This window comes from Lissotriton helveticus, chromosome 6, assembly GCF_964261635.1.
Source record: "Lissotriton helveticus chromosome 6, aLisHel1.1, whole genome shotgun sequence".
Taxonomy (NCBI): domain Eukaryota; kingdom Metazoa; phylum Chordata; class Amphibia; order Caudata; family Salamandridae; genus Lissotriton; species Lissotriton helveticus.
This window is the reverse complement of record NC_136067.1, coordinates 1,342,670,834-1,342,687,882: the sequence shown is the minus strand read 5'-3', so window position 1 is coordinate 1,342,687,882 and position 17,049 is coordinate 1,342,670,834. Positions and strand designations below refer to the sequence as shown.

Genomic DNA, 17,049 nt, shown 5'->3' with positions numbered 1-17,049 from the left:
TCTTTGACAAGCCATTTAAGAATATCTCATCGTGCACAGTTCAAACAAAAGAAACAGGGCTTAATTCAAAGATGGGCAGTAATGTGATATCAGGTAAAAAAACAGTAGACATCGCTGTCCTCACCTCTGTGTTCTACTTGCCAACGTACACTTCGGGGAAGGCAGCAATCATGACCGGCGTGGGTGGGGGGATGCCCAAAATGGTAGCAGACCACACACCCTATTTAGAGTTACCAGTTTGACAGTATTTTCAGTGGTGACACCTCCATGACAGTCTGCCATTAACAGTATAGTGGTCTGTAAGGGAACTATAGAACATCCCAAATGAGGACCTTTGAAATTCCGCCCCATTTAGCTGGAGGAAGTGGTGGGGGGCTACCAGTAAGAAGGGCATTGAGTCCATATGGGGGCAGATGGGCAAAATCACAAGGGTAGGATCAGGGGAGCAACATTGACAAGGGGCTGGGGTGAATCATAGAGGCCGGGTTTGTGTGAGTGATGGGTCGAGGGAAAAGCCTCCATTGAGTCCATTGAGTTTGTCAACCCCAGCTGCTTCTGCCATGCAGTCAGGAGTGCCATGGGTGAAAAAAAAGCCACCAAATGCCAGAAAGTTCAAGAGTAGTGCTAAACGTTTAGGAAGCCAAGTGAATTTCTAAATTCCCTCTCTGGTAGAATCAAACCTTGAAACCCTTCCCGGCTTAGAGTCTCAAATTCTCTAGTGCACTTTCAAGCATGCCACGTGTAGAAGTTTGTTAGCCTTCAAAAGGCAGGGACTGGAATAGATGAGCAAACCTGATTGCGAGCCCAAAGTGTTGGTGCCATTCCTTTAATCCTGGTTGAGGATTTCAATATTAGTTTGTCAGGGAAGTTTCCTGGACATTGAACAGGAAGTTGAGAACTTTCTTCTGAGCCTTCTTGTTTGGGCCATATGATAGTTCAAGCGTTATATTGGCAGAATCAAGGAGTCACAGTTTCAAATCCCAGCATGATGAATTCAATCATCCATTTTACTGAGGTTCATAAATTGAACCCCATTTTAATCTGTCCTAGCTAGGATATTGTAAAAAAGAATGTTATGTTATATGTTATATAGTTTTATAGTGTGCGCAGCTACCCAACAGGGTCTCCAGGCACTAATCAGGGCACAGACAAAGCATACACAGGATAAGGAGTTTATAATTGTCTGTAAAGGAAAGTCTTTATATTCTTGCGAAAGGCTAACAATGAGTGGAACATCATAAGTTCCATTGGATGATAGTTCCAAAGCTTTGGGCCGAAGTAAGAAAAGGAGAAACCTCTCATACGAGTAACATGGAATCTGGGTACAGAGAAAAGAGAAAGGCTAGCGGACCTTAGCTGGCAAGTGGGCACGTAAGGTTTGACCAGACTTTGAATGGAGGAGTCAGAATAATACGTATCTGAGAAGCACAGGGAACCAAGAGCAAGGTCATCCAAGTTCTTCCGTCATATATCTGTATCTTGTTGGTACCTAAAATTGATGCAAGGATTCCCAGTGCAATGGGTGCTTTTGGCTAATGTTGTCTACTGGGAATATTGCTTGACAATTTATCATTCTGGTACAGTGAATCCTTTCAATAATGAATCGGTGAGAACCATTACTTTTCATTCTCATTGGGACAATCACTTTTGGAAGTGGAGCTTGGATGGATTTTTCTTCTTTCAGAACCAAGTCTCTGAGCAATATAATATTTCTTAATCAAAGAGACAATACTATTTTCCTGCTGCTTCCATAAACTGATTGATTTCTGGTCTCCAGAAATCAACTGGTACCACCAATGCTTTGTTTCTGTAGGTCATGGTTCAGGGCCAGCATCCCTGTAATACAAAGTGGTATTCCTGGAGTTTACAGTAGGAAGATGGTGTAGGGAAGTCACATCAATATTTTCTGAGCCGAGAAAACATATGCAAGTTTCCACTGATTATTTTGTTGCTTGGCAAGTTTCCACTGATTATTTTGTTGCTTGGCTACCTCGGAGGATGAACAAGCCTTCATGAATATACATGAACAGTATCCTGGATCCCTTGATAAAACCTGAAAGAGCTAAAACTCATAAAATCATCTGAGAGGGTTAAGGCAGAATGGATGTTTATTCAATTCACCAAATAATAATGGTAGCATAAGTTAACATACAGCACATGAACTTACAGGACCTCAAAACATTGGAGTTTGCCAGGTATTTTTGTCTTAAATTTAGAAACCAACTTTGAGATTGAAGCTGTCTTTATGTCAGTCTCTTGCCCTTCAGCAAAGCAGGTTAGCAAAGCATGGTCAGCCAGAGAGTTGCTGTCACTGGTACTTCTTTAAATGAGACAGGCAGAAAAAAACATCTGGGATATGACGTTTATTGGTTGTTCCAGGCTCAACCCATGGTAATGATTATCCTCCAAGGAATTGTACAGTTCAGAAGACACTTTTGCAAATAACACTCATTTACTTGAGGTCTATTGCAGGTGACTGCAGCTCAAGAAAAAGTGTATCAAATTATGTAATTCCAAGATACTAGGTTAAAGAAGTGCAGCTTATTCGGCTTAGGTTTTAGTGGTTGGTTCGCCTTAAAGGCCCCTCCTTCCGTGTCTCTTTTCCTTAATCAGATATAAATGTCTCATCTGTGTTTTTCATGATACTGTAGTTAAAAAGTTATCAATTTTGTATCCCCGTCGATTACTAAAAAGATAACCAGTTTAGACCATGCCTGTCCATTCGTATTTTATTAGTAATTTGCTTCTGGTGGCACAGCAGCCAAGAAGAATTTTTAGGCATTGATATTAATACCAATTCTTTGGCGTGAAATTGGAATAAATGTATGTAAACTCAGTGTGGTCAGACCGTGGGCCCTGATGGAGAAACACACATTTCTAATGGTTTTCAGCATAGAAATAGGCAAAGAAACTTGATTGCAATAGAACAGCGTTTGAGCAGCTTTACCTCTCCAGCAATCTGGTCGAACAGCTGGCGAAACTGCTTTTCCTCTTCAGTTTCTTTATGAGGTGGGTTAGGTTTTGGTGGCTGTAAAACACAAATTAAACAAAATCAATAAGCAAAGTCAAAGAGTGCGAGTCACAAAGATTATGTTAGTTGGTATGACTTACTCTTGTAGTACTCCTGGCTGTGGGCCCAATTTAGAGTTTGTGGTACAGAGTCCTCTTTCTCAAATTTGAATGACTACCTTGTCTCCCAAAACCTAGGAATGCCCATCTCATTTATAGATGGGCAGTGCGTAAGCTTTTAATTGATGAATCCCCCTATTGGTTCTGTAAATTGATATGAATCAGGCCCAACGTGTTTGTTTTTATAATTGATAGCTGTCCTAGCAAATACAAATTGTCAATGGTCAGATATTTTGTGGTCTTGCTAAGTAGATGGCCCTTGGCCAGAAGAATAAATTAATCAAACATGCTATATTCTGAAAAAACAATACTTCAGATATAAAAGCCGTATGCCACAATCTGTGTCTTTTCCATTTTCTGTATCATGTATAAACATGTAGAACGCGATAACTGACAGACAGCAAGCCTATTGCCAACTAGTATGTTTCTTGTTCATCTTTAACACTACAGCTCTAATCCGTTGCACAGTTTTATTCTTCCTTTTGCATTACTATAGATCTTTTGTGTTTGTTACAGACCTCTTTCACACTTTATGCAGCACACTTTAGGATGGGCAAAGTTAAATAAAAATGTACAAATATCACTGGTACTAATTTATGTTCTGTCTCCAAGTAGACACTAAGCAACTTCATATAGAGAAGGCTGTTAATGGTACCTTTGCCAATAATTCCATATTCCCCTCTCAGTTCCCTAATCCCATTTAGAAAGCAGAAGATGACAACACACTGGGGGGCAAAGCCACTGTGGCTATCTCACATTTGATTCCCAGTGGTGCACCCTTGTGTCTAGCACTGTTGGGTAAACCAAGGCTGACTGGAAAAGAAAAAGTCCTACAATGACACTCACAGATGGGAGAAAATCTCTTTGTGTTTGTAGAGCATAAGTTATGTTAGTTCTTAATTTTTAGAAATAACATAAAAGAAAACACAACCTTTTGTCAAGTTGTTTCACTCCGAAGCAGCTTCCTCTTTTTATGTGGGAGCCCCTTCTGTGGAAAAATGTCCACCAACAAGACTTTAGAATAGGCATGTCAGCTATGCCCATCATGAAAGTGGCACATCCTCTGCTTCTGTTGCTGCAGTTTGGAAGCCGGTGGCCTTACTCTAAATGAGGCCCTATATCTTTAGTGAAAAATATGTTTTCTTCATTGGTTGAGCCTTCCTTCCCTCAACCAATCTCATTGGTTTTGATGGCTGAGTCACTGGCATGGAAAATGACTTTGTTCCCTAAACACTCACATCATAGAATACTTATTGCCCTTGACATTAGAAACTGATTTTTTAAACCTTTTGAAAAAGTATCACTTATATAATGATTTAATCTTGTAACACTTTCATTTTTTCAGACTTTTTTTCAGTGAGTGGAAGTGCAGCGCATGTACTCGAATCAGTGTTGGAGTGGCGGAACATCCTACATGAGGCCCAACAACTAGACCACTCTGCACTGCATGCTGTCAAGATGTCAAAAAGAAAACCTCCTGATACCCAACTTGGGAAAAACGAATCCCAACTAATTGGTGAAGGCAAAGAAGAAAAAAGTATAAGTGCTGACTTAGAAGTAGAAAAAGATCAGGGGCCAGATGTAGGTAATTCATATTTACCGACTCTTAAGTACCGAATTTTACCGATTCGGTATTTAAGAGTCGGTAAATATGAAGGGGGGAGATGTAGGTATTACAGAAACGGTAAATACCAAATCTTTAAGATTCGGTATTTACCGATTCTGTAAATACCGAATCGGTATTGCCCATTGATTCCTATGGGCCTTGAAGCCCATAGGAATCAATGGGCAATACCGAATCTGTAATTACAGAATCGGTAAATACCGATTATAGCAAGGGTGCAGGGGGTGTCACTTTGACACCCTCTAGCACCCCAAAGACGGGCATGTTTGCCATGTGGCACACAGACATGCCCTAAGGGCATGTCTGTCTGTCACATGGCTAGGTGTGCATGCACACATGTGCATGCACACCTGGAATCGGTATTTTACCACCCAATTGGATTGGGTGGTAAAATACCGATTCTGTAAGGCCTTAGGGACCCTGAAGAGTCCCACCTACATCTGGAAGGTACCGAATCGGTAAAAATACCGATTCGGTATTTTACAGATTCTGTAAATGTACCGATTAGGTAAATTTACAGAAAATGTAAAATCTGGCCCCCTACATCTCAAGATGCCAAATACCGGTCGGAAACGACCGAATTCGGCCGTTTCCGACCGGTATTTGCCACCTACATCGGGCCCTTGATCTCCAAATAAAATTTGTGCAAACTCATAAATCAATTAAAATTAAGATTTTTGTATTATGTAGAGGCTTACAGCAGATCTGCTTTGCCAGTCAGATCCTATATTTCTCTTTCTCACCCTCCTGCTTCTGAAAAAGTCCATATGGCCAGACTTCATCTTGAGGAGGCAGATACTCCATTTTCTCTATTTTTGCTGAATCATTGACATGTCTGCCTTTCACGCAGATGTCATCTGTCTTTATCTTTTCAAGAACATGTGCAAGTGTCAAATCTTTTAGGCAATGACATGAATAAGACACTTGATGAGCAGACAATGACCTTGCTATTACACCTGTTGCGCCATCAGTTTAGAACGTGTCTCTTATTATTCTATTTCAAGGTCAGATAATAATAACAACATAAGTAGTGTAATCTGAAATTAGATGTTTTACCTTGTTTATAGGAATGTGTCTATGCGTAGCATCTTGATGCCCATAAGTTAGGTAAGACATTCCCAAGGTTATGTCAGAAATTCGAATAGCAGATAAGATACAGTATAAAAGGCCTGACATGTGACCACTTGGGAGGAGAGGTTCTTCACCCCAGGTTATCTCGCAAGAAACTTCACCCCAGGTTATCTCGCAAGAAACTTCACCCCAGATTATCTCACAAGATACTGCCAGATTGCTTTCATACTGCAGCATACTATGCTGAAAGCTGATAGTGAGCCAAGTCAGGGAGGAGAGGAGATGATGTAATGAGTGTTTTCCTTTAGGGGAAAACTCTCTTGTAGACTTCTGATAATTATAGTGTTTTGCTGTAAATGGGTATGCATTGCTGTGATTCTTCCTAAGAAACTCTAGATGCAAGTTATGCTGCTCCATGCCCTCCTAGTGTAGCGCATAGGCAGGTTTTAGGGTATTAATTTGCTAGAGAACATCTTAGCGGTGGTAGAAATGTTCATTTTAATCTTGTTATTTGTGCTGTTTTAATAATATTCTGTGTGGTTATTTTACATGTAATAAGCAACATGATAAGACTGTTGAAATAAACGCTTTTTAGTTAAAGTGTATTTTTCTAAGTGCAGTTTGTGTGTGAGATATTGCAAAGAATTGGAGTGGATTTCTAAAACTACCTCAGCATCCCTGAATCCCGGTTTAGGGGCTGTTAATAATACAAAAGCACTGATGCCACTTCAACTATGTATTGGGTATGGCCCTGCAGGGCTACAATCACCTTATTTCATAATCAATACTTTGAAGGAACAACATTTAAAGCCTTTAAAGTCATGAGGCCTGATTCACAAAGGGATTTTTGCTATAAATGTATTTTTAAGCCCATAAATGGCAGAATGTATGCTAGAATCAGGTTATACCTGTGCATCTGTATGGTAAAACTGAGTGCAGTTACTCAGGTTTAAATCCATGTACAATGTGGGAGGTAAGTGTGGTTATTTGTGTGTGTTTGTGAACACCTAGAAACTTCTACGCTTGTCAGCATTTACAAACTCCTCTCCGACCATTTCCCACTCAAGAAAGGGTTTGAGATTTGCTCCTGCAAAATGTTAGAGTAAATCAATTTACAGGGTGCGAAGGGGAACGGAACACCACTAAGCCTCATTGGGATTGTAGGGAACAGGCGTTCTCCATAGGGAACATTTTTAGGGGGGTAAATGAAAAATGCGCAATTACGTGTATGCGCTGGCTTTCCTGATTAATGTGTGACTCCCACATTATGCGAATACTAGTGTCAGGAAACGACACATGACTTTTTGAATAGTACATGTGTAAAGTCGCAAATTATATAGTTTCTCAGGAATATTAGTGGAAATGTGAGTGAATTCTAGAAAAGTGCATTCCATTGTTTCAGATTAGAAATCTCAGCACTGTGGAATCCGACACATAAACATATTATAAAAAAACGCTTGCCAAAGGCTTTTTTCGAAGAAAATAAAAAAAACCTGGATAGGAGGACCACTTCTCAACCAAATGCACCGACTCAGTTGTCTTCTTTGCTTTTGTAAGCACTTTTTAGGTCTGGATTCTTTTTTTCCAAACACTTCATACATAGTATACATACATATAGGGGCTTTAGGTTAGCACTAGTCATCCACTTGAAATTCTCATTCAGAGTTTGCTTCCACCCACTACAACATGTAGCATGGGGCAGCCAGCTTTACTGCCTTGCTTCACATTATGAAATAGCACATAACCTATGCACATTGTTCACACCCACCTAAAATAGTTCCTTTCTCTTCAGTGAAAATCTGGTTAAAATTTGTTAGATTTTATTCATATACATTGACTTTAAATTGCAGCTATTCATTTTGCTTGCACTTCATTTGCACAGTTAGATGGCGATTTACATTCCATATCCTTTTTAAAGTTGTTTTTATCAATGTTTAACTGGCATTGCAACATTGTAGCTGCGTGCAATGACTTTGCTGTGTTGCGTGATGACTTATTCTTGTTACTTTAACAATTATTTATAATTAAATGCATGACACAATTGAAAGCTAGTTATTTGAAATAAACATAACAAGTAACACTACCACATCAGTGATTTTAATTTTATTTTACATTTCTAATGGCAAGGATTTGATGGTCATGTTTAGGTGGCTGCACATTTTCTTTTTCAAAGAAAAAGCCTATGCTTGCAATAAAAAAAGTTTAAAAGATAACCACTGCACCAACTTGTCAGGGCTAGAGCTATTGGCTTTGCCAATGCTTGTTGTAAAGGGAGAGTCTACCTAGTTTACACAGCTTGGACACCCATTTTTGAGATTTACAAAATATAGAGTTGATCGAACGGAACTCCTGTTGTTCATAATCTACTTACGCACTGTTCTCAAACAAAATGTCAATTCTGTTACCTGCTGGCCACATTCGATATGCATATCTTTGTAGCTTATCTGGATTCTTATACTTGGATGCATCCAATTGGAAATTAACATTTGTTCTCTTAGTATGGATTGTGAATCATAATACCTGTTGCAGCTACTCAAAATGTATGTATCACTCTGAGCTTCCGCATCCAACTATTCCCTTTTTGAGGTGTACCTAAACCCCTTCAGTTTTTGCACGTTTCATTGGTTAAAAAAAAAAACTTTTGCAGACTTAAACTTATTTCCACGTGCTCAGTCCCTCTATACTGACCTTGGAAATTGGTCATCCACAGCCACCAATTTTGCTGAAATTCCTTGAAATTAATTATGCCTCATTTCTTGTCTAAAAATGTGGCCTGAACTCATCTGGCTTCCTCTGCTTGAAGACTGCTGTAGATATGTATTTAATGTATTGATTACAAATGAACAAGGTTAAATGGCAGGACTGTTTTTGTTCTATCAATGACCGCAGCACAATGCCCATGCATGAATCACCATGAAACATATATGTGCAGATTTGTCATATGGATAATATTCTCTTCAGGTAAGGAAGTAATATAGATGGTACATTCCACCATTTCTTCAACCTCGGGAAAGTATGTTAAAAGAAAACTTACGTCTGGGATGTTTATGTTAATGTCTCCTTCGACTTCCCTGTAAAAAAGTGAGAAACAAAGTAAGATTAAGATTACTGTGCAATGGTTTAATTCATGGAACATAAATGTACATTGAACACTAGCAAATGATCAGCTTTGAATCGCATATATCATATATTGCTCAGGAGGACCTCATCTAAAAGTTATTAGTTACAGACATATTGTGCACTCACATGGAATAGTAAGTACTCACTTACTGAGATTCCCTTCAAAATCTTACTCCTAGCCATGGATTGCGGACCAACTCACCAATGGAAGATTGTAAACCAATTACATGCATGCCCACAATTACTTACCTTGCTGAAATTCCACTACAAGGATAACTGCCTTTGTGGCCTCTTATGTCTTGTCTAAAGAAAAAGGCAGCTTAAAATCACAAAAGACAAACCTTTAGTTATGCCTCCAATGAATAAGAAATAGTTATACAGTTAGGAATTCGTGACATGTGGTCTGTGCTTGGTGCTTGTGTTAAAGCTGGCTACTGTTATTTACTCAGACAAAAATGTAACAGTTGTAATGTATATGCTATTCTCAAAGGAAAATAGATGTCCTCTGTGACAAATTTGAATAAAAATAGGTCTTCCTTGATGGTAGTTTGATAGAGTGCATAAATACACTACTGATACATTAGGTTTGTGCCCCGGACTTGGCCACCAGGTTTATCTAACACGTTCAGAATCTAGACTGAGCTGACTGACCTAGAGCTACCAAATGGATAATAAATCTAATCTGCTAAAGTGGTTCACCTATGAGAAATTTCTGAATATTTCTATCCTGAATTCCACAATTTCTTTTTGTGAACACCACTGAAGGTCAATATATTAACATTTCAGATCTGGCGTTAGTTAGCTCACCAATACTGATGTAAGGTTATGGCAGTGGAATATTGAGTTCCGGGGCGGTTTCTCCTGAAGCTGCTTTATTTGTAAGCAATTCCCAAAATGTGTAAAAAAAACAAACTTTAATGCTTTATTATAAAGTGAATGTCTTTGTAATACCAGGATTTTGCAGGGACAACGTCTGAGATGACCTTGCTAATTTGAGCACTGTGTAAAGATGGTGGCTTTGGAAGGAAGAAAGTGGGTTTAATGAATAGGAAATGGTAATGTGAAGACATTTCCTCTCATGGTCATATATTAATGACCTAATTGAGGTAAACGGGTTATGGAATGAAGGTGACTCAAACATGAGGCCATAATGGGCTACAACATGCCTTTTCTCTACACTTATGGTATATTACAACAAAGGTATTACATTTTGTGAGAGATGTAACATTGCTGAAGAAACTTTAAGGGTATTTTTCATAGACTTTTACTCCTAGATTCTTTCACTAACACTGTGAGGAACACTTCTGAACTTTTTTAGAACATCTATAGAATCTGCCAGAATACAATAGAAAACATCTATTGTGAATTATTGCTCCTTTGAAATAATGCTGTTAATTTTGTATTCAATTACAGAGGTTGATACACTTAAACCATGAACTTTGCATACGACTGCAAATGAAGTAGGAACAAATGGATTACAGCAGGTTGAATCTTAGTCCTCAGAAACTCATTGTAATTTAAGAGCTCCATTATTTACTTTTTAACTGTAGTTTTCTTTGTGTATTTTAAGAAATTCTACTATGTATTAGATGAAGTAAAATTGTCATACTAATGGTTAATATTTCCCATAAACGTTTATTCCTGAAGCAGGGAACATCATCTTCCAAAACATGTTTGCTGTCACTGGATGCTTTGCTATGTTTGGAATAAAAACGTACCTATTAGTTGGTGATGCATAATCATTCATATTTAAGTTTCTTTTGAGGAATAATTGGAAGAATAGATATTTATTACATTTTCATTTAGAGCGATTCAGATAATTTACTCTTATTGAATGATACTGGTCATGCCTCTCTTGTTCAACTAAATTGAACATTGAATATGCGCAGTGCGGTGTATTGTTGGAAGATAAGTGAACCAATATTTTAGTACAGGTCAAACTTTCCCTCATTATGACTACCTTGTTTTCAGGTTCAGGTTTCATACGTCTTTATTTCGAGTGTTTGCATCATAAAAGACAATCATCATAGCAAAACAACCGTAAAAAACACTATACACAAACAATCTAGCAATTCTCATTCCTCCTAGTTAAGACATTCTAAGTATTAAAACATGATTAAATTAAATTACATTGTTGAGACGTACTAATATAAAATTATTTAAAACCAACAGTTGATCACATTAATTGTGGGTATCTTGCTCTGATAATCCATGCCCACCCCAGGAATTTCGCCACACCTATGATCACAATCTCTGAAGTGTTAGTTCTTAAAACCCTAAGTGCTTCTGCGCTCACCCGTGTGTTCAACATCCTGCAAATGGGCTTTAGCCATTTGCTCCTCGGGGCAGAGTAAGCAGTGCAAGCAAAAAAAGACGTGGCCAATAGACTACGTTGTGTTCATCAACTAAACCTGTATAGAATGGTTTCCTTCAGAGGTTATCAGGTACACTGTTACAAAAACTCTTGTCTTTCGCCCTCACAGAGAAACTATGGGCCAAATGTTTAAAGCATTTTTGCGGTCGCAAACGGCCTGATTCGGAGTTTTGGGATGTAAAAATGTGTTTTCTAATGATCAAAATGCGATTCAGTAACTTGTTAACAAATCGTAATTTGCCTTTGCGATTCGATTTTTGGAAGGGGCGTGCACCCATATTTAATAAGTTCAAAATGTTCTTTCATTTTATAGTTTACAAAAAAGGACCAAGGATCACACAGATAACACCTCAACCTCAGTTTCCTAACACAATTTTCAGAAATTACCCTTCTACAACAAACAACTTGCTAGGTTCCCAAATATTTACTTAATAAAAGGGTCTTAACTTTTACCCGAACAACAGTATAGAAGAGCAAAACATAAATCTGGGGCAGATTGTAGGTGCAGATTCCACAGATAATTATTCTGCGTATTAACTTGTCCTAATAAGCTGTACATGCAATGTCCTTATTACATATCATATGAGCTGCTTACGTTAGCTTGACATGAGTGAGCATGTAGGCCGAATGGTGCTTTTTATTTTCACAATTTAGATGTTTGTGTGTCACCACGTGCCTTTCCCCTCCCAATCTGTGTTCCACATAGATGGCTGCTTTGTCACTGCACTACACAAGTTTGAGGAGCTGCAGGGCATGCCTGACTTTGATGACACAGGTGAGGGGTCCGTGCATGCAAGAGGAAGGGAGTGATCATCTTAGAAAGAGGCAGTAATTAAGTCACCTTACTTTTCAGGTGTTTTGTAGCAGTTTCAGTATCTTTTTTAGAGCGATTCATTGCTCAGGAGTGTATTTTCTGATATTTATCTCTTTCAATGCACTTCAGTGCTTAGTTTTACACGCAAGATGTCACTCTAGGTGTCACACATTTGATCGTTGAAGGTCTGTCATAAGTACACCGAAACCATGGAAATGTCACACATAGGCAATCTGAAAACGTGTCAGCTGCGATACTGAACAAGATGCTTTTCAGCCTCTGCAAAGAATGTCTCTATAATTAGATTGATAATGTGTGTGTGGGTCCCACGCAGGATCCATGTGATTGGTTCAAGCCCGTTAGTGATACAGACCGATCAGATGTAAATTGTCATTTTGCACAGAAACTTTGATGCAAACGCAGTGTGGACTGGCCCTGCATCAGCCCCTCCTTAATCTATGCAAACGGGGTCTCACGTGGTCAGTACTGAACAAAAACAAAGCCAGATCCGATAAAATAGCACGAGCCCGCTTTACATGAGTTCCTAGTTCCAAGTGAAACTCGTGCAAAAAAGAGACAAGTGTAATGTCGCGTGTAAAATGTGTAATTGCAGCAAAATTACAAATGTTACGGAGCACTCACTGTTCTCTTGTTCAAATTTGAACTATGTGGTGTGCTTCGAACAAACCCTTCATGGAAGGGAGTGCAGGAGCGCCTTTGCACTGTACAAATAAGCTTTGCGTAAAAATAAAGTGTGTGCCACGACTGTAACTGTTTGACCCTTACTGTATTGTAGCCTTCTTCTCCGAAAATATCCTCAGGCAGAAGTCGGCTTCCTGGTTAGGCTCGAAGGTGGTGGGGACAAGGACATACTCTCCAGGTGGGAGCTTGAAGCGCTGTGAGATCTCCCTGGTGTTGATGTAGGTCTTGCTTCTTGCCTTAGATTGGTTGAATCTAAAAAAGTCTTTGGTCAGTTGATTGTCCTTTCCTGGGCACTAAAAAAGAGAATGAAACAAATGCATTTCAGGAAATTTTCTTCAGAATTTCAAAAATTGAAATGAATTCAGTAACATACATTTACAAACATAGCAAAGATAAATGCATGTGTCATCAAGTCAGGGTTTGCTACAGACGAAGGGTGTTTCTTTGAGCCGGTTTACAATGCGGTTTCCATGTGTAATTTAGTTTTATACCTGGAATTACAAGTTGGGCAGAGAGGTATTCCTGGGCGGGGTTACTGGCTGCCCCACCTGATCACAAGAAGCCTTGTGTTCTTGTGCCTGGATATTCTTGGTACAACAACATCAGCCCTAATTTAGCAGGCCAGAAAATCTTGTGCATAGCAGGCAAGGGCTTTGGGCAACCATGCCATGAGGCTGCTACCCAAGCCCCCTCCTGCAGCACGGAAGCCTGCAATGCTTCCAGTGCAAACCAGTGCTTATTTTGAGCCGGTGCTTTTCGGTGCTCAGTGTCAGCACTTGATTGCCAACACCGGCGCTTATAACAGTCTGCCACATGGTGGTGCTGCCTGTCTAATTCACATATGAGCCCAACAATAGTTCATTCACTGTACATTAAAAATGGCTAATATCTGCCGTCCAGGCCTTTCTTTTAGCTTTGGGGGCCTGGAATAGTCTAAATTGTCACTTATGGGAGTGTGATGCTTAGTAGTTGTGTTGATAATATCATTGGCACAGATGGCAGGGACAATGGGGGGTGCACTCCTGATGAGGGTCCTGCCACTTATTTGTTTTACAAATTAAGCACTTGTGCATACTCATAGCCTGCACTGCCCCATAGCCCCTCACTAGCACCCTACCACACACAGCCGCCGCTCCCACTTACCACATGCGCATTGTGGTGTCAGTCTTTCTGGGGGAGGAGCTTGCACCCGGAGAATACCACGCATTTCGATCGCAATGTCTGCAACAATAGTTATTTTCTTTGATAGTCGTTCGTGTACTTGTAATTACTCCCTCTTGTAGTTAGGTGATTTTGTGTAGTAAGACCCCTTTTAGATACATATTAATTAGATTTTTTTGGGTTGTTCATCTGTTCTTATAACTAAATACTAAATAAAGAACTCTGGACCCACTGGACCCCGCCCTAAACCTACCAAGGCTGCTAAAGGTTTGGCAGTAACTCATGATAATCTGCTATTCTTGAGAACACATATTAAAACTGTTGCCTCCAAATGGAACTTCATCGATGCTTTGAAGCCATTTCTGACAGCGGTAATTGGATCCCGCCTGAGTTATGCCAATGCCATCTCCATCGGACTCCCAGAGGTGATCTAGCTAAGCTACATTTGGTACAAAACTCGGCAGCCAGGCTGGTTTTAAAGGTAGCCAGGGAAAGATCACCCCCTACTGGAAAAGCTTTATGGGTTGTCAATCAAACAACAAATGCAGTTTATAACCTGCTGTCTGGTAATTTAGGCCATTCATGTCCTTGTCCCCAAGTTCGCCTCTAAAAGAAACTCTAGATATACCCCCCTTGATGCACTCTTCGACCCTCATCTGCACACCTGTTGAAAACAACAAGATTTAAACTACTCCGATATAGTGGTCGTAGATTTTCGTGGCTGGATCTGTGAGACTGGGTCTCTCATGCGCCCTAGGCCCTGGTCTGGCCTCATTCAAGAAAGGGTTGTACGGCATTACAACGTGGGCTTTTACCCCACATGCCATTACAACGCAGTTTTTACAACGCAAGTCGTTACAACGACTTGCGTTGAGGGGCGCTGGATAGTGCAATAGTTTAATTTTCTGTTCCAACTCCAGCCCATGTTGACAGTAGGGAAGGTGTTGGATAGAAAATTAAACTATTCCCTATCCTACAGCGCCCTCCAGCGCAAGTATGTATGTATATGTATGTATGTATTTTAATGCTTGTTAAGCGCGGCTGTCACCCAGAGGGTATCCTGGCGCTGAGATCAGTTCAGCCATCTGGTGTATGCTTTAGACTACTCTTGGAAAAAGATATGTTTTGAGATCCCTTTTAAAAGAGACCAGATCTTGTCTGCTCCTCAGCGTCAGAGGCAGAGTGTTCCACGTTGTGGTGGCTGTGAAGCTAAAGGCGCGGCCGCCCATTCTCACTCTGTTTATCCTCGGAATTCTTACCAGAAACGCCGACGCGGATCTCAGAGGTCTGGCGGCCTGGTACCACGAAAAAATATTTTGCAGTGGTATTGGTCCTTGACCATGCAGAGCTCCAAAAATCAGGCATAAAGCCTTATAGGAGATCCTCTGCTGGACCGGTAACCAATGCAGGTCGGCCAAAGCTCCAGAAGAGGAAGCCGAGCGTGGAAGGGACAAGGCTAATTTTGCCGCCATATTTTGAATCCTCTGTAACTTAAGGATCAGGGTCTTTGGAGCTCCCAGAAGTAGTGCGTTGCAGTAGTCCAACCTACTGAGAATGGTACTACGCACTACTTCTGCTCTAGCTTCCCGAGGAAGAAGCGGCAGTATCTTCCGAAGAGCATGGAGCAAACCCATACAAGTCCTAACAGTCCTATTCACCGAGACGTCAAGTTGTAGATTTGATTAGAATACGACTCCCAAATTGCGAGCCGATTCTGCAGCCTCCACCGAGCCTGGTATAGAAGTAGGCCAAAAGTCTTCCGGCAGAGTACGAGGAAGTCGGTCCAAGGAACAGTACAATATCTCCGTCTTTGAGCCATTGAACTGGAGTGAGTTGGCTTGCAACCTCTGCCGTGACCGACATACACTGATGATAAGCGTCCCTCGAAACTGCCCCAGAACCATCAAAAGAAAAAATCAATTGTGTATCATCACCATAATTGATGACTTGGATGCCGAAAGACTTTATTAGTTGTATCAAGGGTTGGAGGTACAAATTAAAAAGAATCAGACTTCTCGCAGAGCCCTGGGGGACACCCTGATTCACCTGACGTATGTCAGATCGAAAAGGTGGTAAAGCCACGGCCTGTTGTCTATTGGCAAGATATGAAGTTAACCAGGATAGAGCCAAGCCAGTTATTCCCGCATTTCGAAGACGGCCCAGTAAGACCTCGTGGTTCACCGTGTCGAACGCGGCCGACATGTCAAGCAGCACTAAAAATGCGGATTTGCCCCTGTCGACACGCGTTCGCAGATCGTTCAGCACGGTGACCAGAGCAGTCTCAGTGCCATGGGCCGGTCTGAAGCCAAATTGGGCTGCGTTCAGGCAGAAGTTGGTTTCCAGGAAGTTGGCCAAGGCTCTCGTGACCCACTTCTCCAAGATTTTTATCGCGAATGGCAAGAGCGAAATAGGCCTACAATTGGCTGGGCAGAGGGGGTCCAAGGTAGCCTTTTTCAACAGAGGTGTTACAATTGCCAACTTCCAACAGTCTGGAACTGATGCAGTAGCCAACGATTGGCAACAGATGAAGTGTAGCGGGGGAAACAACTCGCCTTGGAAGGCCTTCCAGATCTTATGCGGCATTGGGTCTAGGGGCGAGCCTGAGGATACACAATTGGCCAGAACACAAAACTCCTCCAATGAGGGGGTAGGGAAACTTGGCAACTGACAAGTCCTCTCCTTATTCTTACTCTCCCCGGATGCCGGATGACCAAGGGATACAGAGGGAGAAGGCAAGGATGGTATATGCTGTCTGGACATTTCTAGTCCCTTCAGAATATTCCTAATCTTGTCATCAAAAGCGAGGGCTAAGGAGTCGCACAGCTCCTGAGACACAGGGGTGGAAGGTGCAGCACATGAGGGGTTAGATAAGCTCTTTACCAGTTTGAACAAAGTCTGCGATTTATTAGGTGCTTTTGCCAAGGTCTCTTCCAAAAACCTAGCTTTAGCATTTCTTAGCTGGAGCTTGTATTCCAACAGAATAGCTTTGTAGGCAGCCCTGTCCTGCTCTGTATACCCTCTCCTCCATGTGCGTTCCGCCTGTTTACAGCGAAG

The 17,049-nt window shown here is 40.8% G+C and overlaps 1 protein-coding gene across 1 annotated transcript in view; it reads right to left on the bottom strand.

Annotated features, from left to right (window-relative positions):
• CAPN9 (calpain 9) overlaps positions 1-17,049 on the bottom strand; it is a 281,553-nt gene that overhangs the window by 63,800 nt on the left and 200,704 nt on the right. The window contains exons 11-13 of the mRNA XM_078649072.1: positions 12,919-13,127; positions 8,859-8,895; positions 2,948-3,028 (exon numbers count right to left, since the gene is read on the bottom strand). Of these exons, the coding sequence (XP_078505198.1) occupies positions 2,948-3,028; positions 8,859-8,895; positions 12,919-13,127 (327 nt within the window). The remainder of the gene's footprint in view (positions 1-2,947; positions 3,029-8,858; positions 8,896-12,918; positions 13,128-17,049) is intronic.